The sequence below is a fragment of the Dicentrarchus labrax genome, unplaced genomic scaffold (genome assembly GCF_905237075.1).
Source record: "Dicentrarchus labrax unplaced genomic scaffold, dlabrax2021, whole genome shotgun sequence".
In the NCBI taxonomy this organism is placed as follows: domain Eukaryota; kingdom Metazoa; phylum Chordata; class Actinopteri; family Moronidae; genus Dicentrarchus; species Dicentrarchus labrax.
The window spans coordinates 14,142,195-14,167,715 of NW_026136707.1; the positions used below are offsets into that span (position 1 = coordinate 14,142,195).

At 38.7% G+C, this 25,521-nt stretch overlaps 2 protein-coding genes across 3 annotated transcripts; both read left to right on the forward strand.

Moving 5' to 3' along the window:
* Positions 1 to 718: 718 nt before the first annotated feature.
* LOC127366977 (complement C4) lies at positions 719 to 14,567 on the forward strand. Its single transcript, XM_051406460.1, has 41 exons — positions 719 to 884; positions 1,147 to 1,336; positions 1,429 to 1,606; positions 1,699 to 1,769; positions 1,851 to 1,939; positions 2,031 to 2,113; positions 2,265 to 2,352; positions 3,380 to 3,503; positions 3,633 to 3,771; positions 4,045 to 4,157; positions 4,250 to 4,408; positions 4,500 to 4,664; positions 4,763 to 4,954; positions 5,188 to 5,331; positions 5,437 to 5,560; positions 5,826 to 5,897; positions 6,000 to 6,212; positions 6,331 to 6,445; positions 6,745 to 6,815; positions 6,909 to 7,048; positions 7,173 to 7,388; positions 7,732 to 7,783; positions 7,893 to 7,982; positions 8,067 to 8,273; positions 8,926 to 9,001; positions 9,115 to 9,307; positions 9,427 to 9,516; positions 10,399 to 10,561; positions 10,869 to 11,062; positions 11,210 to 11,368; positions 11,467 to 11,526; positions 11,602 to 11,692; positions 11,778 to 11,949; positions 12,514 to 12,604; positions 12,997 to 13,071; positions 13,156 to 13,258; positions 13,361 to 13,450; positions 13,563 to 13,664; positions 13,819 to 13,902; positions 13,998 to 14,130; positions 14,209 to 14,567. Exons 1-41 carry the CDS (start codon positions 811 to 813, stop codon positions 14,348 to 14,350), a joined length of 5,127 nt encoding a protein of 1,708 aa, XP_051262420.1. The 5' UTR covers positions 719 to 810; the 3' UTR covers positions 14,351 to 14,567.
* A 3,675-nt stretch (positions 14,568 to 18,242) lies between these two features.
* Positions 18,243 to 25,391, forward strand: tnxba (tenascin XBa). Of its 2 annotated transcripts, none has more exons than XM_051405519.1 (15): positions 18,243 to 18,348; positions 19,649 to 20,838; positions 20,934 to 21,065; positions 21,204 to 22,439; positions 22,557 to 22,679; positions 22,772 to 22,915; positions 23,005 to 23,124; positions 23,211 to 23,366; positions 23,479 to 23,591; positions 23,699 to 23,831; positions 23,922 to 24,073; positions 24,168 to 24,264; positions 24,353 to 24,514; positions 24,610 to 24,773; positions 24,876 to 25,391. In XM_051405519.1, exons 2-15 carry the CDS (start codon positions 19,779 to 19,781, stop codon positions 24,972 to 24,974), a joined length of 3,891 nt encoding a protein of 1,296 aa, XP_051261479.1. In that variant the 5' UTR covers positions 18,243 to 18,348; positions 19,649 to 19,778; the 3' UTR covers positions 24,975 to 25,391. The 2 variants fall into 2 exon arrangements, with proteins under 2 accessions (XP_051261479.1, XP_051261480.1); XM_051405520.1 differs by having other exon boundaries at positions 20,934 to 21,032.
* Positions 25,392 to 25,521: the final 130 nt, after the last annotated feature.

Here is a 25,521-nt window from a genome sequence, read left to right on the forward strand (position 1 = left end):
AAGAAGCTGTACTATTCAAAGGATATTATTGTAAAAATCTGACTCGCTAAACTGAAGAAATGAGTTCAAAGATACACTTGAGCTCTGTTTAGCAAATCATTCATGAACCAGAGTCAACAGCAGGGACTCCATCTCAAACAGCATGAACAGGATTTCTTGTAAATCACATGATCTGGGGGAAATCAGGCTGACTTGGAGTGACCAATAAGGGAATGGTTACACATTGTGAAATAGAAACAAACACTTTCCATGCTGCAAGCCAGGCAGTGGTACAAAATGGACTTGAATAAAAAATCAAACATGTTATGAAATGCATCTGTCAGTCCACAATGATGTGCATTGTTAACCTTGTGTTTTAGATATATCTGTTCAGATCTCATACTTGCATCTATGTAGAAATGAACACACTGCTGAAACAAAAACCATGTCATGAGCAAAGTATCAGTTCTCCTGTTCTGGTGGCATAACTAATTAAGCTGGAGGCAATCAGCCATATTTTCTCTCTCCTTTAGCTTCCACCCTGTTTTGGTTTGTTGCATTTAGTTTGTCTTTAGCTTCATTTCTCTTTTGGTTATGTAAAATAAACTTAATACATTTTTAATTACAAGTCATGTGTGCTTTCCCCTTTTTTGCCCAGCCTTGAGCCAGGTTGGGACAACCTCTGAGGAATGATACTCCTTTGAAGAAAAAAAAATAGAGGGAGGGCACTGAGAGATTCCAACGATTGAGAAATACAGGGGTGGATGAATAACAAAACCTCAGCTAATCTGAAGTCTGTGTCAGTGCAGGCAAAGAAATAGGAGCTGCACAATGAAGTACCACATCTTTTTTATATTGCTCCTGATCTTGACTAAGGAATCAGAGTGTTCACCGCGGGACAACAGGTAAATGTAGAAATAGCTCCATGAACCTACATTATGTGATAATGCAATGTAATGCCAACCTTTTTGTGTGAGGGTTAAATTATGCTCTCTGACTTCTGAACTTTCATATATTACACAGTAAATAACTTGCGAATGTTTACAGTATATGTTAGATTATTAATTTTGTCATATTATAAAAGATAAGACAAAATATGTGGCATTACAGATGTTTATCTGTAGTAATTTAATTGATTTAAGTGCTACTTTTCACTTTTGTGTGCAGATTCTTCATCTCAGCCCCTGGAGTGTTTCATGTGGGTGTAAATGAGAAAGTGTTTGTCCAGATGGGAAAATCTCATCTTAATGAGATTATTTCTCTCTACCTGGAGACTGAGGTTGGCAATATAATTGTGTCTGAGAGGAAAACTGTTCGGTGTGATACGGAAGATCAGATCAAAACAGTGGAGCTCATGGTATAAGAAACTTCTGCACTTATACAAAAAACAAACAATTTAGACAGGACTGAGATGTTATTAACCCAAACTGTTAATTTGCATCTTTCTAGGTAAATAGGGGATTTATGTCAGAACTTCCTCAACGTCCAGAACGTTCGTACCTTATGCTGGTGGCACAGAGCCCCACCTTCCCAGGAGGGAGGAAGAAAACCAGGGTCCTGGTGTCAAAACATTGGGGCCATATCTTTATTCAGACTGATCAGCCAATCTACAACCCAGCACAGGCAGGTAAAAGGAAAGTCAATAAAAAATTAAAAAATTAAAAAAGCATGGTGAAGTAATTGTCCACAAAAAAGATTGATGTTGATTATCTCTTCTAGTGAACTACAGGATATTCACTCTTGACCACACATTCAGGCCTCATGAGGGAGTGTTCCACATATCAATTTATGTGAGTAGACACATTAAACTTTGAAAAATGTACACAGTGATTTTAATGGTTTAATTTGATGATTTATGCATTTTATGATAGAATGCTGCTGGAAACCGGATAATGAAGTCCTTGAAGACTGCAAAGGGAGGAATATTCGGAGGCAGATTTCCCATACCTGATGTCTCCAAGTATGTTAAAACACATTTACAAAAAACTGTGTCTAACATAACAGTACAGGCAACTTTGAAATAATAACACATGTATGTTTTGTTCACAAAGAATGGGCACATGGAAGATTACAGCACACTATGAAGATGATGAAGCCAATGCTGCCTCCCGAGAGTTTAAAGTCCAACAATTTGGTAAGCTAATTTGATAAGATAGACTTTATTGATGCCACACTGTAAAAATTCACAAGAAAATCTCACACATAATTTAAGTATGGCTTCTTTTTATAAATGAACAGATAATATTTCTAACCTGTAAAAAACATTTTATCCTTACACACACTAGTTTTACCCAGTTTTGAGGTGAACATCGCAATGACGCAGAGGTATATTCTGTTGAATGCTGAACAGTTTGACTTCACCATCTCAGCCAAGTAAGTGTTGACTAAATTCTGATTAAAGTTAATGTACTGCCAAGTTTGCTGTTAAAGCGGTATGAACCCTCCAAGTGGTTTGCAACTGACACATCCAAATTTCTTTGCCCATCTGTGTAATTTCCTGCAGTGATGTTAGACTAGTGCAACTCAGCATGCTCACTCTTAAGCACCAGGGTTTTATTTTGGGACCATCAGAAAGTTACTGAAGAAATCTGCTTTTCAATTTGTTTTCATTAGCTTCCATGTCATGCAACTCCAAATCCATGCCAAATTATATTACGACACTCCACAACAAGGACACACCTCTTTTAATCAATTATGGATGTAGTGGGAAGTATACACAAGTTAACTCAGTTATATATTTCATAACCCTATATTTACTGAATTTTATAGCCCTACATTTATAACCTATATTAACTTTAAATTACACTGTTGTATATATCATTTTTGCAGATTCCTGTACACATTCAGAAATCTACAAATTATTTTACACACAGATTGAGATACAGTTACACAACTCTGTACTCACATGTGGCAAATGGTGCAATGTAAATTAAGCACCAAACAAATATACGGAAGAAGAAAAAGAAAATGGTGTATGGGGAATATTAATAATATAATATTAATAATAAGTGTGCTAATGTGCATTGCGCATTCAGGCACACTGAAATAGAAGAACTATTAAAAATTGATCAAAAGAGGTATGTCCTGGTTGAACTAGCTTCCCTCTGCCAACTCTTGGTGAAACTGTTTTCTTGTCAACAACTGGCTGGTTATAAATCCCAAAAATAAGCTAAAAATGGCACACACAAAAAAAAAACTCTATAACACAGCAGATGTAGGTAATTGTGTGTTATTAAGCAACCACTTTCAAATAATCAAAGGAATTTGTTTCAGTGTTGATTTATGCAGTTTTGATGAGAAGTAAAACTTGCTTGTCCATATATTTTTTACAATATTACATAGTACATTTTCAGACTGTTGTTAGCTCAAACAGTAACAATTCTACAATGAATTTCTCTAGGTATTCACATGGTGAAAAAGTTAAAGGGGCTTACCACTGCCAGTTTGGAGTGGTAGAAAAAGGTACGGTCCTTGGTGAAAAAATGAAGCCTATCTTTATCAAGGGGGTCGAGTTGACTGGTTCGGTGAGGAAACAAATATTTATCCAATATTTATAATGCAGCACATTTCGAGATCTGAGATCAGATTATCTGGCAATATATTGCCTCTCTCAGCAGTACTTGAAAATCAACATGTTTTGCTATTTCTTGCAGGTGGATGAAACGGCAGAAGCTTATTTCCAGATAGCAAACTTCAATAAGCACCTCCAAAGCCAGACGAACAAAACCCTCTCCGAATTACAGCAACAGGGATCACAAATCTACTTGGGAGTATTTGTCACCAACGTACAAAGTAAAGAACACTCTCCTACATTATATACCAAAGTCAGCAACCTCCCAACAGAGCTAAAAATGGTGTAAAGCAAGAATATATTTTATTCTTAAAAGATTAGGTGTTTTGTGCACAGTGGCACGTTTACTCATGTTTTATTAATTATATTGTGAAAATTACAATAACAACAATTATGTTACTGCTATTACTACTATAATCATTAGAGTAATAATATGACAATATTGGGAAAACTAATGTGATTTTTTTATTGATATCTGATTCTTTTTGGTCCAGGTGGTGAAATACAAGAGGCAGAAGTTTACCTTCCTGTCATCTCCCACAAATACACCATAGATCTCTCTCGAACCCGCTCGTATTTCCTTCCTGGATATCCACTAGATGTGGTGGTACGCATGCAAATAACAAATGGGTACACAGCTATGTACATGAGTGTGATGATGCTGTATGTAAAATATTATTGTGTTTGTTGTTATTATAGGTGGTTGTGCGCCTCCCAGATGGCTCCCCAGCAGCTGGTGTGCCAGTAAAGATTGATGTACCAGTATCTTCAGAGGTGTCTTGGCAAGGCACCACTGACCAGGAGGGGGCAGTCTTTACTGTATTTAATATTGGAACTACAGCTCAGATCACTGTTGAAGTCAGTATCCCTAAGATCTAACATTGTTGATTAATTGAGAAACTACTGGACATTTAGTTCAGTTTGACTGGTTACACTCTGCCTTCATTAGGTGTCTGCAGACGGCCTTCAGCAAAGGAAAGTCATTCAACGTGCTTCATCTCCGAGTAACAGCTATCTTTACCTGAGCATTACCAACAAGATGTACTCTGTGGGCGAATTACTAACTGTAGTTTACAACACCAAAGGCCAGAAAAATGGGTTTATATACTACATGGTGAGGCATATCTGAGTGAATGCTACATGGTTTGTTTTGACAAAGAGAAGCAACAGTTTTGTTTTTTATTTAACACGTTATAACTGACTGTGTTGTAGGTCTTAAGCCGTGGGATCCTAATAAAAAAGGGTTCTCTCGGAATGCATACTACAGTTACAGACAACCTGCAGATAACGCCTGATATGGTGCCATCCTTCCGTCTGATTGGCTACTACTATGACCAGAATGGCAACATCATTGCTGACTCGGTGTGGGTAGATGTCAGGGATGAATGTGAGATAAACGTCAAGGTGAGTAAACAGATCAGATAACAGTAGAGGGAGACAGTAAATGGAACTTTATCTTCGTTTGTTAATTCTGTAGAGGTAGGACACTTGTATTGTTTTGCATTTGTTATGAATGGGGTTGGGAGGGTAGACTGGGAGGAGTTATGTTTAGTTAGTTCCATCTACTGTGTTTAATACGTTAATGTATGGATTGACTATGGTATTTAATCTCTAATAATATTTTAACTGTAATTTAGGTGGAACAAAAGGCAGCATTTGTACCAGGAAAATCCGCTGAACTACGATTTGATTTACATGGTCAGAATGCCAGAGTGGCTTTGCTAGCTGTGGATAAAGCCATCTACGCTCTAAAAGCCGATAATAAACTCACAGCCAAACAGGTAACTTTCACACATTCTCTCATATGTATTTTCTCTTAAATGATTATTTAATTCAACCCATATATTATAATACAGTGAATCAAAGCTCCTGTTCCTACTTTTCAGGTGTTTTCCTCTATGGAGTCAAATGACCTTGGTTGCTCATACACTGGAGGATCTGACCCTGCGTCTGTACTAATAGAAGCTGGCCTGTCTTTTGTAACTCAGTCTCAATCAAACTGGAAAAGGAGTATGACAAAAACACAGTTTTTCTTTATTTAAATTCTTTAAAATGTTAAATAGGACAAATAGATTATTTATCCAGTCTAGATTGTATTATACAATATTTTTATCTGTCTAGATGTAATAAAGATGGATGAATGAAGTGGAGAGTAGATTCAGTTGGAAGACAATGCTGATATTGGTCAAGACTAAAGGAGTAATCATCCAAACTCAAGCAGCTGTCTACAGACTTATCCCATGTTGGCCTTTAATGCTGTTATACTACTTTCTAGATCTTGGCTGTGATTCACAGGCTTCACGACAGAAACGTTCTGTAGACCTTCAACAGGAAATAAATAACTTACGTAAGTCAACTTTCTGACATTACTACAAAATAATGTAAGATATGTCTGGTACAAATATGCTGTAAAATGTGTTTTTTTTTTTCTTTTTAATGTCACTTTCAGAATCCAACTTTACTGGTGAAAAGTTGAAAGAATGTTGTGTTCACGGGTTTTCTCTCATCCCTATGAGACGGACATGTCAGGAAAGAGCGCAGAGAGTCTCTCTGGTGGAAGCAAATCCTTCTTGCGCGGATGCCTTTTTAAAATGCTGCCTTGAAGGAGAACGTCTGAGACAAAAAAAGATACAAGAGGATGCCCAGAAAGAGCTTGGCCGGAGTGAGATGAAATTTTCATGTGGACATTGAATACTTTACACATTTACTTAGATATCATTAAATAACTGTGGCATGATTATCATAGTTTAATTAGAAATCTTTAATTTGATTATTTTTAGCTGCAAGCACAGCTGACATTGAAGAGTTCTTCTTGGACACGGCTGCTCAGTACATTCGACGATATTTCCCCCCAAGCTTTGCTTTCAAAGAGTTTGATATAAATGGAAAAGGAAGGTAAGAGGTGGACAATTAATGTGTAATTAACTTTAAAGCAGATTTTATCTAATATTTTATTTAACAGGGAAATACAGTGGCTAGTTATAGAATTTAAAACCTTTGCTACCACATAGTTGTGTTCAAGTTTGAGGCTTCTAATATTGTCAGTGTGAGAAGTTTTCCACCATTTATTGTGTACGTACATATGGTTTAATGCAGTACCTTAAAACTACATTATAAACTCTAAGTAGACAAAGCATTCTTCAAATGCATTTTACAGCAAATTAATTCCTTTAATTTTAATTAAAAATTCTTAGGCACTCTTTAGTTCTACCTGATTCCATCACCACGTGGGAGATTCAAGTTGTCACTTTATCTGCTGCCACTGGTAATAACAGCTTCCCACTTCACAAATGCATCTTGAATATTAGACTGAAGAGCTTCTCATTAATAATTGTCACTTCCTCTATGATTCATTCAGGTTTCTGTGTAGTTAAGCCGTCTGAGTTCAGAGCATTTAAGGATGTGTTTGTATCTCTGAGACTGCCTTACTCAGTGAGGAAATATGAGCAACTATCCATTGCGCCTGTTATCTACAACTATGGCTCCAGCGAACTACAGGTAGATACTATAATTGTATGTTTACATGAATTAGTGCTTAGTGTTTAACCACCTTACACCACTGTACAAATTCAAATTCAACTCTTAATGTTATTTTTCTCTGTTGACTCCTGTGTTCCAATAGGTGGCAGTTCATATGGAACAAACTGAGGGACTTTGCTCCCCTGGTTCAGCCTCCACTACAAGTTTCGTTAACATTACTGTGGCACCAGAATCTTCCCAGTTTGTCTCCTTCTCTGCTGTCCCCATGGTAACCGGCTCAATACCTATCAAAATACGTCTCTACGATATGGAGAACGACTGGGGAATAGATGCAGTTGAGAAGACTTTGAATGTGTTGGTGAGTGACAAAGTCACAATCTCAATTTCATAACAGGCCTACCTGACAAATCAAATATGGCAATATTTATGAAGTATTGGAAGTCATATTGGACCTCTGTAAAGAAAAACACTTGCCTTTTTTTTTATTTCTCGTTACACGTTATACACATTTTAATCACACTGATAGCATTGTCCACAGTTTTCTTTTTTATCCAGTACCTGGTGATAGCTATTTATGTGTGTTGTGTGTTAAGATTGTATGCCCTAATTGTGCCCTAATTGATTAAACTTCCACTGGCATATTTCCATGTGTAAGGGAAGGGACAAACAGTCATTTGTGTATCTATTTCCTCATGTTTCAGACAGAAGGATTACAAAAGAGAATAGAAGAAACCCAGGTATTTAAATTAGATGGTGAGTTGTTTCAGTATTTCTTAATGATACTTGGTTGACAGTTATTATTTTTTATTATTCTGTATATTTTACATTGACATTTTCATTTCACTTATCTCAATCTTGACAGTGCGAACCACAAAGAATTTCACTATTGATGGCTCTTTACCAGATAACACAGTCCCCGACACCAAGTCCAATATTTTCATTTCAGCAGAAGGTATGTACTTTCATACACAGACATAAAATTCACAGACCTTTGTAAATAACAGTAACCTACCCTTTCAGTCTCCTCATTTGACAGGGGATGGATTTGGCAGTTCACATGCAAGGAACCTTCTTTCCTTTGAGAAGGTTGCTGGCTTGATCGTACTACCAACAGGATGTTTAGAACAGACAATGGTACGACTAGCCCCTACAGTTTCAGCTCTCCGCTACCTTGACCTGAGTGACCAATGGTTTGACCTGCCTGCTGGTACCAGAGATGATGCTCTTGATAAAATTGAGAAAGGTAGGAACATATCAAGCAGTTAATTACATAATGCCTATCATTATCATTTATGAACCCCCTTTTCTGTAACTAAGACTGAGGAATAAAAACATTTGAGACCAGCATAACTTATGACATAATTATCATTTACAAGTGAAGCGAGCTAAACAAATTTCCAAGAAATGTGGAAGACAGTAGATTGCCTTTGAAGTTTTTACTGGAAGCAATTGTAAAACTGAAAATCATAAGCAATAGTTACCCAGATGTATAGGTGTGTTAACATTAGTTAATGCAGTAACAAGGAAATTGGAGTCCACAAGAGTAAAAGTATTAAGTGTGTAAAATGCCCAGCAGTTATCCCCACAATAATTAAACAGTTAAACAGTGTTGCATTATCAACACAGTAGCTCCAGACTAGCTAATTGATCAGCAGTAAGCTAATCATAAAAAAGTTAATTCTGCTAAGTCAACACAGATAATGCTTCATTGAGGAGTAGACATTGTTGTGTAAACATTTAATATGTTGTAAATGGGGAAAGTTCAACTGGGAATCAAAAGTGACCCCCTAGGCTACTACTTCATGCTGATGTTATCAATGTTGCACCGCAACTGCTACATGTCACTAAAAAGGCTAGACATTTTTTTTTAACAATGTAAACACTTTCTTTGTCAGGTTATATGAGGATTTTAACATACAAGAAACCCGATGGATCTTATGGAGCATGGGGTTCAGTGCCATCTAGTAACTGGTGAGTTAATGTTTTATGCTCTCTATTGATCTTTTATGTAAGGTGCTTCCCATAATTCTAATAGTAAATCAGCTTTACTCAGCTTTTCCATTCACCTTTCTGCTTGTCCTCAGGGTGACAGCCCTTGTAGTGAAAGTGCTGTCATTGGTGGCAGAGCGTCAGATAGTGGCTTTTGGACAGCAGGGCAGGAGGGCCCAGTTTGTACCCGAAGAAGAGATCAGACGACCAGTCAGTTACTTGCTCTCAGTACAGAAGGGTGATGGGTCATTCACTGACCCACAACCAGTGCTACACAGAGGAATACTGGTAACCTCTACTGCTTACATGTTAGAACATGTGTATACATATTACAAAAGTATTAGATGTGGCAGCAAACTCAGTAGCAGTGATTTGAATGCAATATTGTCTCTATGTGTTTAATGTAGAAAGGAATAGACGAAGGAGCATCTATGACGGCATTCATAACTCTTGCTCTGAAACGGTCCCTTCAATTCCTGGAAGTCAGAAATAATGCGGTGAGATTATATAAGACTTTCTATCCTGGGTGACAGTTTTTAGCCATGTTAACAATGTTGTTTTTGGGTGGCAGTGTTGGCACACCACTTTTTCCATCCATCTTGATGCTTGGTGACATCATCCGCCAATATAATGGTTTCACTGTTACTGTTATGCTGATGACACACAGCTCTATATTCCAAGCAGACCAGGTGACATAGAAACCCTCCACAACTGAAATTAAATACTAGTAGTTGTTAGTCAGAAATATTGCAGCTTGGCTTTTAACTCAGTCCAGAAAAAGTGACCATATAAGCCCATTTTAGCATCTTCACATTGGCTGTCTGTTCATCTTATGAATGATTAAAATCTTTTATTAAAAATTACTTTTAAGGCTAGGCATTGGGCCATTGGCACAGTCTGCCAGAGATCAGGCTTGCAGAGTCAGTTCCCTGTTTTAACTCACTTCTTAACACACATTTATGTATATGCATATATATATAGTTTTATTGTGTTATGTCTGTTTTACTTTTGTCTTATTTAGTTTTGCTTGTGTTTTATATAGACTGTTGTAAAGCCCACACTACTTTAGTTTATGACCAAATTCCTGCAAAACTAATGACATTCTCATCAGCCTCAGCTGTACTTTGTGTTTTGAGCTAGTTAGAAAATGTTAGCATGCTAAGAAGCTAAGATAAGATGGTTACAATGGTAAACACTACATATGCTGAAAATCAACATTGTGAGAATGTAAGCATGCTGACATGAACCTTTAGCTAAAGGTGCTTGTGCCTATTGTTTATTGTTTAATTTTAACATGTTTTAATGCACTGTAGTCAATGCGTAATTTGCAAAGATTAAGTGCAACATTAAATGACTGTCTTCATATTACTTTCTACCAGGAAGCAAGCATTTCAAGATCAACAACATACCTCCTGTCACACTTTGAGGAGCTTCAGCATCCCTATGCTGTTGCCATTACAGCCTACTGTCTCTCAGTTTGCCTACCAGAGGGAACAGATCTTTCATCTGTCTGGTCAAAACTTCAAGCACTGGCCACTGAAGGCATGTCCAACCAAAGCGAATAGGTGTGGGCGATATGGATAATATATGATATTTCATATTGGGTTATCCATGTACATCAAAAAAATAGTCAATATAGTCAGTTGAGTATAATCAATAGAGAAACTGATAATGGATTAAATAATTTAACATAAATTTCACCAATTACCAATTGATATCATCTCATATATTTACATATCGCCCAATCCTGAGAGCAAGCATATTTGTTTTGGTCAATATGTTAACTTCAACAATGCTATTATTTTAAATTGTTTTCATTTTTAATGATTGTCTATATACTAATTATCAGCTGAGAATGGCTGTTATCTGTGGACAACTAATGCCAGCCCACAGAATCAGAAGACGGCAGATGGCATTACAGTAGAGACCACAGCCTATGCCCTCCTAAATGCAGTGGAACTTGGGCATACCATGTGGGCAGACAAAACAGCCTGCTGGTTAACCACCCAAGAAAACTATTTTAGAGGCTTCATATCATCCCAGGTGATTGAGACACTAGATCGAGAATTGTTTGAACCCAAAACAAAGCACCTGTATCCCTTGTTGGTCCCACATCATACAGTATAATCCAGATTAACTGTCAGAGTGGAAATGTTAAACATGTTATCCATATTTTATTACCATGTGCAGGATACCATCATGGCACTGGAAGCCCTCGCAGAGTATGAGCTAAAGAGGTCCGTCAGTCCAGAAGCGAATGTGATAGCAGAGTTATCAGTCCCAGGAAAGAGTGACATTGTAAAGCTTGAACTGGAGAAAAAGAAGGACAGGGTGGAAACAGATCTTCAGGTATCACAGACCATTGTGTGCATTACACTTCAGTACACACATAGATATTTACCGTCATTCTGAGATTGCTTTTATTTTTCTTGTCTCTTTTTTTCCAGAAACTTACAGGAAACAACATTATTGTGCAATTGACAGGAAAAGGCGATGTCAAGATAAAAGTAAGTCTGATCAATGTCTGTATATGTGATCAAAGAGAGCCATCATTTACAATAAATCCCCAATCTGTTTGGCAGGTTTTAAAGGCTTACCATCTATTGGAACCCAAAGATGATTGCAACCAAGTGTCTATCAGCGTCACAGTGGAGGGGAAAGTGAAGTACACTGGTGAGCTTTTCTCACTGATAACAGATCATAGACACATGTACTGCGGATAAAAGCAACACAGTTACATTAACCTCTGTCTCCTTAGCTAAGGTCATAGAAAATTATGAATACTATGATGACTATGCCAACAATGAGGACATGGAGACACGAGTGCCACGATCAGCGATTGAGTGGTTTGACGCCCGCACCCGTAACAGAAGAGATGATGATAACAACTCAAATTCAGACAAGACTGTCACCTACAGAATCTGTGTCAGGTTAGTTAATACGACTCAAAATCATTTGCTTTTTAAAAGAGAAGAGCTAATTTGCAAAAACAGATAACATAAGGGATGCCTCGATCACAAAACCAGAGTTTTTAAACATGTCTGATATGGACAGTCTTCTGTTCTCTACTACATGTTAAAGGGCAGCTTCAAACATTGTCTGAACCTGACTCTCTGGACGTTGTCTGGAGTTCATATGTGAAAATGGCTCAGGTCAGCTGAAAATAGGCCAAATTTTTTGTGTCATCAAACTTTTTTTGCGATCTGTGACTAGAAAGCATTAATCCTGATCTCCCAGTTGAATATTTTTTTACTGAATATTGGCCTATAATGATTAGGAGCTGATCTGGGCATCCCTAGATAAAAGCCATTCTTAGAATGAGTAAACCAACAACTGATTGATATCCCCTTGACTGCACACAAAAAAAAAATGATTAAGAAAAATAAATCAGAGATATCTGTTTTTGCAAATGAACCCTTCAAGTATTCACTGAGACAGTTACAAATCATGATCTCCTTTCCAGCCTATATTTTTCATTGATTTTCCGTTTGCAGTCATAGCCAGAACCGAAAGCTCACAGGAATGGCCATTGCTGACATCACACTTCTGAGTGGATTTGAGGCTTTAACTACAGACCTGGACAAGGTTAGTTGCTCTCTCTGCCTCTTCTTTATCATTTTCATGTTCATGGCAAAGTTTGAGGAGCTAATTCGTAAGTTGGTCCCGATCATTTTCTCAGTTGACAGAATTGCGTTATTGACAGTTGGAGCTTAGATGGACATGGATCTCTCTCAGTTGAATCAGTGCAAAAGATTAAAGTATTTTTATTTTAACAAACACTAAGGAAATCAAAAAGAAAAATTTGAACTGGAAATACAGATTGGAAAAAAAAAATTCCAGAATCAGCAGCCCAATTTGCAACTGTATTCCATTATACCACAATGTTGTTGAAAAAGCAATAAATTAGAGGAAGGGTCTTAAGAACTGTCTTTTCTTCTGCTATATTATCAAAAAGTTCAATGTTTGTCTCCTCGTAGCTAAAACGTCCACCTGAACAATACATTGCCCATTATGAAGTCTCCTATGGAAGAGTGCTGCTCTACTTTAATGAGGTAGGACTGAAATCTATTCACTTTTACAAAAAAATAATAATTTACAGTAGTAAAAATACTAAAATATTTCCTCTCTCACTCTAGCTCTTTGAAAGAGAGGAATGTGTTAAATTTGATGCTATACAGACAGTACCAATTGGCCTTCTCCAGCCTGCTCCAGCTGTGTTCTATGATTATTATGAACCAAGTAAGCTTTTATTTGATATTTTCTGCATTTTTTTGTCAGGACAGAGGGGACATGTTTTTCTATTTATCAGGAATTTATGAACTATTTGTTCTTTCATTGCAGACATAAAGTGCACTGTGTTCTACTCCGCCCCCCAAAGAAGCAAGATGGTCTCCAAACTGTGTTCAGAGGATGTGTGCCAATGTGCAGAAAGTAGGCCATTACTCTTAAGACCCACACTGCCAAACACCTGAGAATAAATGTAGCTTTGCCATTCAGATTTGTGTAAACCACTAAAATTGCATTTTGTTTCTCTTTTCTTTAGGACCCTGTCATAAAATACAAAAAACATTCCAAACACAACCTCAAAGAATCACAAAGAGTGTCCGTTTACAACATGCTTGCTTCTTCCCTACAGTAGATTACGGTCAGTACTGCACACAAGACATTATAGTGTAAAGTATCTAATAATAACTTGACTATAAAGAATCCATTCTTTTATATTGTGATAGTATACTACAGTGATGTAATATAAAGGTTCAGGCTAATGGTTGTTGATAAATGTTTTTGTTTTATTTCAGCATACATTGTTGAAGTTGTCAGTGTTTCTATGAAGAGTAACTTTGAGCTGTACAAAATGAATGTAAAGGATGTACTCAGATCAAGTAAGTAAACTTTAACCACAAGCGTTAGCAGGCGCTGTAACGCTGACCTTAAAATAGTTTAGACTTAAAAAATGATAATTACGATCATCTGTCAGATGGGGATTTCCTTGTGGGTGAGGATTCTGTTCGAGTGTTTGCTAAGAGACGTCAGTGTAAAGGACTGCTGGACTTGGGAAAACAGTATCTCATCATGGGCAAAGACGGATCCACAACGGACTCACATGGAATGTAAGTATAGTCAATAAAAGAAGTATAATTTTACTCTGATTTATTCTCATCGTGTTCACTCTGTCCCTCTTTTTATAGGATGCAGTATTTGTTGGAATCAAACACCTGGGTTGAAAGAAATCCTTCGGAAAAAGAATGTAAAAGAACTTCACACAAACAAGCTTGTAACGGGTTTCTTTCATTTACAGATGAGTACAAGATTGATGGCTGCAGACAGTGAAACAGGAAGCTGTTTCATTTAACTTTAATTGTCAGTTTAGTGTAGCTCAGTTATTGTAGTTTCCAATGAGTTGCACAGTCATCATCTCACAGTGTTGAAAGCTCTCTTATTTTTTACTGTTTTGTCATGACAGCATAGAGCATATAAAAGTCATTTGAAATTTTACTCCTTGCAATGTAACCATTTACCAGTGTATAAATAAAAAAACACCTTATAATGTTGTCTGGCAAATGTCTTTGTATGTATATAACTGGTTGGAGCACTGATACATACATTTTGAGATAATTATTTGAAATCAAACTCAACATAGCAACAGAGAAAACAAAGAGTGCATCCACAATCAAACATTGGCTCTTTCATGTATTTCCAAATAGTGTGATTCAGTGTAATGGTTTGATTTAGCTTTCCTGCTGAATATATTTATTCTTGTGCGTTTTTTTTTTTTTTTTTTTACTGGCAGTAAAGGATCTGAGAGGGGGGCTCTGTACTCAACACCACCCCCCTCAACGTTATCCCCCTCCTTACTTAACATCTGCAAGGTGAGGAAGAGGGGAGAGGGGGAGTGATTTGGGGTTAGCACAGTGCATACACATAAAATGGCATAACAGTCTGCACGATAGACAGTGGAGGTACACAGTGACAGGATTTGGATCTGTCATCACCTCATAAGGATAGTAGCTCCTTATTAGTTTTAGAGAGGTAATAGTCCTCTTCTCAAATGTGCTCCACCTAGAAACATGCTGAAGATGATTCTCAGTGCAATTATATTTCAAAAAAACGTGTTGAGTTGTAGGTGATGCAGAGAGAGGTACTGGGAGAAAATGAGGGGCAGTGGGACAAGCAGTGCAGCAGGAGTAGGAGTGGGGGGGCATGGGTTGAGAGGCGAGGAACAAGCAAGGGCTTATGCGCTTATATTATTCTAATCTCTGAGGCCAGGTCCAATGTAAGCAACATGGGAGTACTGACCATCACTTCAATCACAGCCAGATAAATGCCTGCACTGTTTCAGCCTGTGCCATTAGACATTTCATTAAATTTGAATCAATAAAGGGTAAATAAATACGCAGACTTCAGCATCACACATTTTCATCTTGGGATTACTTTAGTGCAGCGTCAGTAGCCAACAGCAACAGAACAGTTGAAAAAGTCTTCATTTTACTGTAGCCTTCTCAAGGTAATCAATGGCTTGTCATGACCAAGCAGTGTAGACTTGTGCTTTTGAGTCAGTCACAAGTAGTCACAGTAGTGGTACTAGTAGTAGTAGATTAGTTGCTGCTCAGGCTGGGCAACACAATAAAACACAAATATTCTCTCAAAAAAGATAGATTGATGGTGATGAGTGGATGATGATTTATATTTTGTCAGATCTGTGGATTTCCACAAGAGATTTTTTATCATAAAACACATATATTCCATGAGTACATGCTCACCTCCTCCCATGCACAAAATATACTTTAGCATCAACTGTGAGCTCTGGCAGGGGAATTGTGAAATGTGCTTGTAACACCAGGTGTATTTTGTTAGGTGTGCAGTAACTTCAGTTGCTGAAGGTGTGTCTCTAGCCAATTTTTCCAAAGGCCAACACAGGGTCAGCGGTTTGAGGGTGGTCTATGGTGTAGAAAGGAGAAAAGTGAAGGCGGAGCTGCTCCTGGAGGCTGCCAGCAGATGGAGGTACTGATGGAGAGGGACCACCCACTCAGGAATCCACACTACACTGACAATTCCTCTTTGTTTTCGGTATCAAGGTGACTTGGTCTGTTATTATTTTCACAGAAGATATTTTGACATGTCACAGTAGGAAAAGCACAGGTGTAAATAATCCAATTAATGATGGCTGAATTCCATCTAGTTGCTTCAGTTTCAGGGTCCTATTATTGTGCACGTTATCAAAGTTATGAACAGACGCAGTGCATGTCATGAAAAAGGAATCAGTGTGTGTGCATGTAAGGTTACGCATCTTATAAAGAGGTGTACCATGCATGCAAAACAGTTAGTACAAATTGTAATATGTGGTTTAGCTTGTATTTTTGTATGCATGTGTGTGCCTGGACTGTATATCAAAGTGTGTTGGAGAATTTTTATTAACATTTTGATCATGTCTGATTTACATTTTTGGGGTCTGCAAATGTGATAACTTTGTTTTTAATTTTGTTGAATTATTGGCTGCCCTTTACCTTCAGTAGTTTTCTTGGTATGGCCAGATGTGCATCATTTTATTTATATCCTCTAATTACATTGAGAAGGGGATTAATCCACCAAAGGCCCAGCTTTGATATAAATCAAGGTGTATCAGAAGTTATTTGAGTGAGAATATTCATACACAACTCCCCTGCATTAACATCTACATCTACTGTTCAGTCTGACTGGCTCACTTTGCAGCATCAGCTGTTCATCTACCATTTCCACAGACCTGGAATAACAATAATAACTACATTATTTCCCAATTTATTCAGTATTACCTTGTAACACTGCATGTACGGTAGGTTGGTTGTCTTTCAGTATCAGAACATGCTGTACTTGCCAAGAAAAACATGTTAGCTAAAAGCATTTGCAACTAAAATATCTGCCGGTAAATATATGTTTTTACTGCGTGGGTTCTTACATACACACCAACATATATAGAGTGAGTAACAATAATAGAATATGAGAGAGCTGTTTCTTCAGCCTTGACCACAGTTTCACAGCTGTTGTGCCAAAATATTTTTGCATGCGCAATGTCTTAGTAACTAAATAATATGATGGCAAAAATTTATTTTTTATCATGTATAGATTCAACAACACAGTTTAAAAAATGGAGCTAAAGTACTACACATTAGACACATGAGGTGAGTGAAGCCACATGTGACCTATAACTGTTTTTGTCTGTAACCAGAGGATCTTTTTAAACAGCTCTGGAGGATGTATTATGAATGATATGAATTTAAAATAAAAATAAATGAAGATTAACCATGGCTTGCAATCTGTTGTAGTATGACTTTACAGGAACAACAAAAAGAATAAAATAATGAATCGATGTCAGTGTGTCTTACATAATCTGTATATTAAGGTACACTGATAAAGACTTTTGTTTTTGCTCTCCTGTAAAATTAGGAAAATGTCACTTATACGCCCTGTTTGCTCTAGACCTTTGATATACTTGTCTTCATGTGGTTTACAAAAGGTGGGATGGTGGGTGGCCATTTGGTCAGAGATTCAGAGCCTTCACAGAGCATTGCTTAAATCTGGTGGATATTTGGTCACTTACATAACTCCCACGTAGTTACATCTCATTACTTCCAACAAACAGCCAATTCATATAGCGAGAGGTTCCTGTCCCCCAGAGTCAGCACTGAATACCTGCAGTGTTATGCTATGTATTCCAGCTGAATCATGATTCTCAGGCCGGGGCTTTATTCAATCGAGGCTGTGTCTAGGTGTTAGCAAAGTCTGGTATAAGTCAAGGTACATACAGCAGACACTGGGATAACTGTCATCAGCCATGCAAAGCTGACATGCAGGTTATTTTTGTGTTACAGTAAGAACATGAAAAATGTCCCAGCATGTACTGCATACAGTCTCAGAGCACACGTGCAGTTTCAATATGTTCAATAAAAGTTTGATCGCATTTGATATTAGATTACACACAAAAGGTTTATGCATTTAAGCATTTATGGCAAATTATGAAGATTAAAAAACATTACAGAAAAATAAAAGAACAGAAAAAACTGAATACAAGAGAGTAGTTGATCACATTTGATATGCAAATCTGTATACAAATTTAAAAACTTTTTTTGTCCAATACAAATATTTTCCATGGTGGTTGAGAGAGTGGGACCACTAGGCGTGGAGAAAGGAGGAGGGGGGTCCTTAAGTAGCAGCGGACTTTATCACTCTCCTCCTTTCTAGTGGTGGTCCTTTCTCTCACCTCTTTCCTTCCAGATCATATCCAGCAAGTCTACGAGAGCTTTTCAGATGGAGGGAGCAACACAAAGAAAGAGATAAAAAGAATCATTATTCTAGTAAGTTTGTTTTTTCCTATGTAACTATGATCAGTCATTTGCATGAATATTGTTGTTGGTGTCTGTTGATATTCCTTCACATCATAATGCATTTATAGTGCATAGCTGCACATATTATTTGATAGATAAGGTCATGTTGTTGTATGATATGATATGTGTTTTAGCTGCTAAATGGACTATAACAGTTAAACTGTACTAGCTGCAGTGAGTGGTGAACAAGATATGTCATTTTTAGTGTGCATACATAATGTAGCATAGCCTGACCTACTATAATTTACCTTAATTTGTCTTAAAATGTATTTACTATTTTTTCATTTTATAAAAAAATGGGTTGTATGATATATGATATATATGTAAAATATACATATTTTAAAAGTAAAGATGGGCTAATTCAGTTAATACTGCAGCCAATTAGTCAATTACTTCATGCACCCAGATGTAACAAAATCAGCTTGCTGTGTCGCAAAGTAATGTGTTTACACGCTGCATGATTTATTGGATTTTCTACAGATTTAAAGCCATGGCCTGACATATTTCTTTTAGTGGTTTTATGAGTTGTGGGTGCAGCGGAGTATGTAACCTTCTGTATAGTGAAAGACGTACAGTGTCCCACAGTTCTATACAGTAACGCTCTGTTACCTCTCTGCATGGTCTCTCCAGCAGAGACTTCCCACTCAAGTCACCTTCTTCCTTCCTGTTCAAAATCAGCCAATTTAGACTTGACTTGGTTTGGCAAGCCATTGAATTAACCATTATGGATGATTGGAACACTGCTGCAATTCTTCAATTTGTGTTTTTCTTTACTTTTAAAAGTTTACCAGTATGTACAGTCTAAAAAGAGGTTAATAATATCCTTTTTCATTAAGATGTCTTGCACAAGTACCTCAGAAATGTTTTGATATGCTCTTATAGCTTCCATCTCCTGTGACTGATTTTGCTCAGTTAATCTTTGTAAATGTCAGATCACAGTATAGAACTTTTAGAGAACTTGTGCTATGAATCAGCTAAATTAAAGGAAAAAAGTAAGTACTGCAGTCCCTTTCTTTAGCCATTGCTGTCAGGTCACTTTTGAGCAAGTGATGAAACCTGAAATTGCTCTAAATGAAGCTTCTTAATAGCCAGTAGAAGGTTTTAGGGGTGCATCAAAGTGTGAATGGGAACTCTGTGAATGTGAAGCTGGCCGAAAAAGAGCAGGTTTGCCCAGCAAAGCTCTTAAAAAAAAGTTCTAAAATGATTTGCCATCAAATTTCATGCATTAAACTCAGTCATAACTCAGCTCTTTCATTTTCTTCATTTCCAGGAGAGACCTGGCATAATCCCGTTTACAAGTGGTCACAGAAATATAGAGGAAGGAGTTCATAATTTTACAGTAACATACATACAGATACACCAAAGGCAATACCATCTCTGGCTACCGCTCCTGGCTCAAAATGCTGTTTACTCTAGGACTTCTCCTCCTTCTCACCCCATTTCCCTCCTTTCAATCCACGACCAATGAGAGGAGAAACTCGACAGGAAGTGACGTGACCAAACCCAATGCCGCTTTCACCCTGTCAAAACCAAAAACCACTGCTGCTCTCGCCAAACAAACCGTTCGCCCAACCCTAAAGCCAAACACAGTCAATCAGACAGCTTTACCCACTCCAGCAACCACCAAAAGCAAGCCCGGCCCAGCAGTAATTCAAACCACTCCGTCAGCAGCAGTAAAGACTACTACAGTCACTGGCACCATCCCCAACAAAGACAAGCACACAGTCTCAGTCAATCAAACTGTTTTAGCTAAATCCCCTTCAGCTAGTGAAGCGAAGTCTACCAAAGACAAGCCTGCCCCCACTGGAGCTCCAAATGTTCAGTCAGCCTCCACAAAGTCTGCTTCAGCTAAAGCCACCAAAGACAAACTCCAACCTGCGATCAATCAGACTATTTCAATGAAATCTCCTTCAACCAGTGATGGGAAGACTGCCAAAGACAAGCCTGCCCCCACTGTAGGTCAAAATGTTCAGTCAATATCTCCAAAGTCTGCTCCTGCCAGTGGCGCTAAGACCACCAAAAACAAGCCCACAGCTTCCGTCAATCAGACTGTTGTAGCAAAATCTACCTCCACCAGTGATGTAAAGAACTCCAAAGACAAGGCAGCCCCCACAGTAGTTCAAACTGCTCTGTCAACACCAGCAAAGGCCACTACAGATGGTGGTCCTGCAGCTGATAAAGAGAGGGTCACACCCTCTACCAATCAGACCACTGTAATCAAAGCTCCCAAAGAAAAGCCTGCCCCAACACAGCCAATCAAGGTGGTCATCAGTGATGGCTGTGACTCAAGCAGCACCAAGGAGCAGGAGCTGAAGCTGAAGCCTGGAGCTCCTCTTGTGATGACTCATAAGATCAGCTTGTTGCCCGGCAGCTGCACTGGGGGATGTGAGTCTGAGATGGCTACACTGAAAGGACGTGTGGCTCGACTGGAAAGAGAGATGTCCTCCCTAAAAGAGAAATGTATGATTCTCTCATATTCACCAGATTATTATATTTGACACAGTTCATTAGAGATGTGGACTTTATAATTTAGATTTATTTTTTTTGCTGCCCAGGTCCATGTTCTGCAAATTGTCCAAATGACTGTAGTGGCAATGGGGAATGTCAGAAGGGGAAATGTATCTGCCAAGAGGGATTCACGGGTCCAGACTGCAGTAAGTGTGCACAAGGAGCTGAGTGTAATAAAAGTAAGTGAGAGTCTGCACTGTTATTTGCATCTGGTAATATAAGAGACACATATTTTCAAGTGAGAGAAAGATATTTTTTACTTCGACTTTGACTAATATCTCATTCACACTTTGATTACCCCTACTTTGCAATTTCAGAAGCTGCCAAGGGAAAGGTCAAGGTAACAGTGGAAACAGTGACCCTGCAAGTGAATAAAGACAAGGAAAATGTGCAGGGGAAAACCGCCAAAGTAGAGCAAACACTCTTCCAGAAAAAGGAGCAGAAGAAGGGGTCTGAAGCCAAAGACACTGACGCTAAACCCAAAGTGGCTACTAATGCTAAAGCAGGTCTTGTTAAAACAGAATCAAAACAAGAAGCTTCTGTTAAGAAAATAACTGTTAAAGACTCTTCAAGCGCCAAAAAGATCAGTCGTCCAACTGTTGCTCAAGTTCTGTTGAAACATGAGGGAAGAAAGCAAGAAGAGGCCCGGAAAGGCAAAACAACAGTCATGACCTCTAAAAAGGTCCTCCAAAAAAATGATGTCAAACTTGTTAAGGAAACAATTACCAGTAAAACATATCCCAAATCTGACCAACTAAAAGATGAACCTCAAACCAATGTGACCCAAAGTAACGTGAAGAAATCTAATGGCACAGCTAAAATTGTGACAGTTCTGTCAAAGGTCATGGGAACAAACAAAACCAGAGCAGGAAAGACCATTGAGCAGTCCACACTGGCTGAGAAGAACGTCACTCAGTCATCTGGACAGAAACAAATCAAGAAGGTCAAAGTAGACAATACAAATGTGCAATCTGTTGACAGCAGAAACACTGAAGCTGGAAAGACTGGAAAAGAGAAACAGAGGAGTCAGTATTTAGTGAATGCAACCATTGCAGCAACGTCAGGCGAGGCTCGAGTTCTGCAGAACAAAACAACTATCCATGGCTCTGGGAGTGCAAAGAGGATGGGAGGGTCTGGATTAGGTTCTGTAAAAGTTGTAAACATCTCTTCCTACAGCTTCACTGTCACATGGTCAGCTCCACAAGGGATGTTCAAGAACTTCACTGTGATCAGAAGAGAACCACGGACAGGGGATGACGAAGACGACCACGAGGAGTTCGAAGAGGAAGCTCTTGAAGGGGACAAGACCTCCACAGCTAAGAACACAACTGTGGTCCAGGTACAGAGCGAGAGCACCAACACAACTGTCACCTCTGGTAAAGCTGTAGCATCTAGAGGCAAAGCTGAAACCAAGAGGATCTCCATGGTAGTCCCTGGCAGCGTACGCTCTGTGGAGTTCAGTAACCTTCGGGCAAACACAGGCTATGTCCTGCACATTTATGGTGCTGCAGCTGAGAGAAGATCAAAGATTCACAGAGTAACTGCAATTACAGGTAATTAAAGTTGCACCACATTTGTTATTTATGCTAAATCCTTGCTGGGAGTAATGAATACAGTATGGATGTGTGTTGATGATTCAAAAGGATTTTAAAAATGTCTTCTGTCACCAGGTCCTGAGCCAGCCACAGAGATGGTTTTCAGCAATGTAACAGAGTCTTCTTTCACTGTTTCCTGGTCCAAACCAAAGACCCCATTCACAGGCTTCAGGGTCACATATACCAACATTATCACAGGTCTGTCAAAGGCTTTGCATAATGCATCTCAGGTCAAAATCCTCTTGTTTAATATCAGTCAGTGTAATATTTGTGATGTGTCATCCTGCTAGGGGAGAACCGCTTTGTGACTGTGGACTCTCAGCAATCTTACGTGGTTCTGTCCAAGTTGTCAGCTGGATCCTCCTACATTGTCACTGTAACTGCTAAACAAGGCAGAGCCCAGAGTGATGCCCTCACATCCATTATCACCACGGGTACAAAGTCAGATAAGCTTAATGTTATATTTTTATCTTAGAATGTGAAAACAGCAATAAACACAATATGGATTGTGTGTTGCCTGCAGTGCCTGCCCCTCCAACACATCTGCAAGTTGTCAATGTGACAGATACCAGAGCTGTGCTGCAATGGACACCCAGTCTGGGAAAAGTAGACCGCTTCATCATTAGCTATGAGTCCTCCAAGAGTGAGTGTGGCCAACATCGACCTAATGACTAATGACAAGGCGCTAATGACTAAGCTAAGTATTATTAATTTTCCTTCTTTCTACAGCTCCTAATGTGACAGTGACAGTGATGCTGTCTGGAAACTCAGTGGAACACCAGCTGAGGGGCCTGCAGAGAGGCACCTTGTACACAGTCAAAGTCCTGAGCCAGAAGGACAGTCTCCAGAGTATGGCCATCTCAACTACATTCACTACTGCTAATGGTGAGTAGAGACCGAAATAAAAAAAAAAAAAAATCAGGCTTTTTTTACTTGCTGACGTCTACAGAGTTTGTGTGGTGTGAAATAAATGCTTGTGCATTTTTGCATCTTTCAGTGGTTAAAGCCAGTGAGGTGGGGGCTCGATCTGCAGTGATAGCATGGAAAACTTCCACTGTTGTTTATCACAGCTACAGACTGATCTACCAGGTGGCAGGAGAGGAGGCAAAGGTGACTGATATTTGCTTGTCATTTGCACATACAATACAAAGACAGCCCCTGCATTTGCAGAATTGCCAAAGACATTAACTTTGGGTGCTTTTCTGTGTATACATTAGGAGGTAATCCTGGATTCGTCAGTCACAGAGTATAAACTGACAGGACTGTTGTCAATGTCACGCTATATTGTGTTGGTACAAGGAGAGAGAGATGGACACTACACATCTCTTGTTACCACAGAATTCATCACAGGTATCGTAATCTATGGAATGCAGTTCCTGCTAATTTATCTCTGCTATCAATACTTTATCATAATATTTTTCATGTCATTTCATCCCTCAGGCAAACTGCGCTTCCCTTTCCCTACTGAGTGCTCTCAGGAGCTGCTGAACGGAGCTCTGCAGTCAGGAGAGGTGGATATCTTCCCGCAAGGTAAAGAGGGACAGGCGGTCAGAGTCTACTGTGACATGGAGACTGATGGAGGTGGCTGGACGGTGAGACAAACTGCCCTTATCTGAACCAAACTTTGCACTGAAGAAGACGCTGAATGGATTTAGAAAATTACATCAATCTGATGTGTGTTTTTAGGTGTTCCAGAGGAGGATGAATGGCAAGACGGATTTCTACAGAACCTGGAGTGAATACAGCGCTGGTTTTGGAAACCTCAGCGAAGAGTTCTGGCTCGGTACAGTTGAACAAAGTTGTTATGGTCACATTTGCATCAGAATATATATTTTTTAAAATTGCTCACTCTTCATTTCTGCCACTATTAGGAAATGAGCTTCTTCACAACCTGACCAGTGTCGGCCCCGTGAGTTTGAGAGTGGATATGAGATCTGGAAATGAAACCGCTTACGCCCACTACGCCAACTTCTCCATTGATTCAGTAGAGAGGAAGTATGCTCTTACAGTGTCTGGCTACACTGGAACTGCAGGTGAAAACTGAATAAAAGTAGGATTTTCTTGGACAGGTGCAGCACACACTATATTATACAATTTATACCTCAATGTCCCTGGATTTATCTTTTAGGTGATTCTATGAGGTATCATAATGGGCGCCCATTCTCAACCCGAGACAAAGACACTGATCCTCTGGGGATCCACTGTGCAAGGGCCTACATGGGAGGATGGTGGTACAAGAACTGCTACAAGACCAACCTCAATGGTCTTTTTGGCATCAACAGTAATAATCAGGTACAGGTCACCTCTCTACCTGGATCGATTAACTTTTTTAATATTCTATGATAGCACACTAACAAAATGTGTTTCTTCTTTTCCATGTCTGTTGTGATACAGGGAATAGTCTGGATAGACTGGAAAGGTAAAGACGCCTCCATTCCCTTCACTGAGATGAAGTTCAGACCATCCAGGTTCTCTCCTGCCACTCATGGCTAAATCAGTCTTCATGGGTTCTCTAACCTAAAAACCTTACATCTGACACAGAATTACATTACGGCTCCACAAATCCAGAAGACAGTGGATCTCACAGTTGCTGCATGTCACTTTGCAACTGAAATTACATGTACAGTGGTTTTGATAGCTATAATGACAGCTATCAGTGCATTTGATTCAATGTGCAAGAATTTTTTTCTGATCTGTTTTTCTGGAAATATACCAAAAGAGTGGAGAAATGTTTTATTTCAACTTTTTGTATACTGTTGTACTGTTCTACCTGACCCTTCCATTTCAACAGTTTTGTTTTAACTCTAGTACCTTCTTGTGCACCACCACGGTATGCCACCCCACTACTACTGTAATTAAATATGCACTGTCTCACTCCATTGGAATAAATGTGGCTAATGTGGGTCTGAAGTGTTGTTGTTTTCTTTGTAAATTAAAACACCCAAGTCCTCTGACGGAAAGCAGTTTTTTCATTCCTACACTCACAAGATAAAGAAAAAGTGTTATCATGCCCTTCAGCAAGTCCCGGGCCACGTTTATC

What these genes read in the sequence shown, in the direction of transcription:
- LOC127366977 (XM_051406460.1), top strand. Translation starts at nt 811, where the DNA reads ATGAAGTACCACATCTTTTTTATATTGCTCCTGATCTTGACTAAGGAA. An exon ending in GAGGCTTCATATCATCCCAG is followed by an intron (nt 11,063 to 11,209) that starts GTGATTGAGACA and finishes TACCATGTGCAG; the next exon opens with GATACCATCATGGCACTGGA. An exon ending in TGCTGCTCTACTTTAATGAG is followed by an intron (nt 13,072 to 13,155) that starts GTAGGACTGAAA and finishes CTCTCACTCTAG; the next exon opens with CTCTTTGAAAGAGAGGAATG.
- tnxba (XM_051405519.1), top strand. Translation starts at nt 19,779, where the DNA reads ATGCTGTTTACTCTAGGACTTCTCCTCCTTCTCACCCCATTTCCCTCC. An exon ending in CAGCGAAGAGTTCTGGCTCG is followed by an intron (nt 24,265 to 24,352) that starts GTACAGTTGAAC and finishes TGCCACTATTAG; the next exon opens with GAAATGAGCTTCTTCACAAC. An exon ending in TGGCTACACTGGAACTGCAG is followed by an intron (nt 24,515 to 24,609) that starts GTGAAAACTGAA and finishes TTTATCTTTTAG; the next exon opens with GTGATTCTATGAGGTATCAT.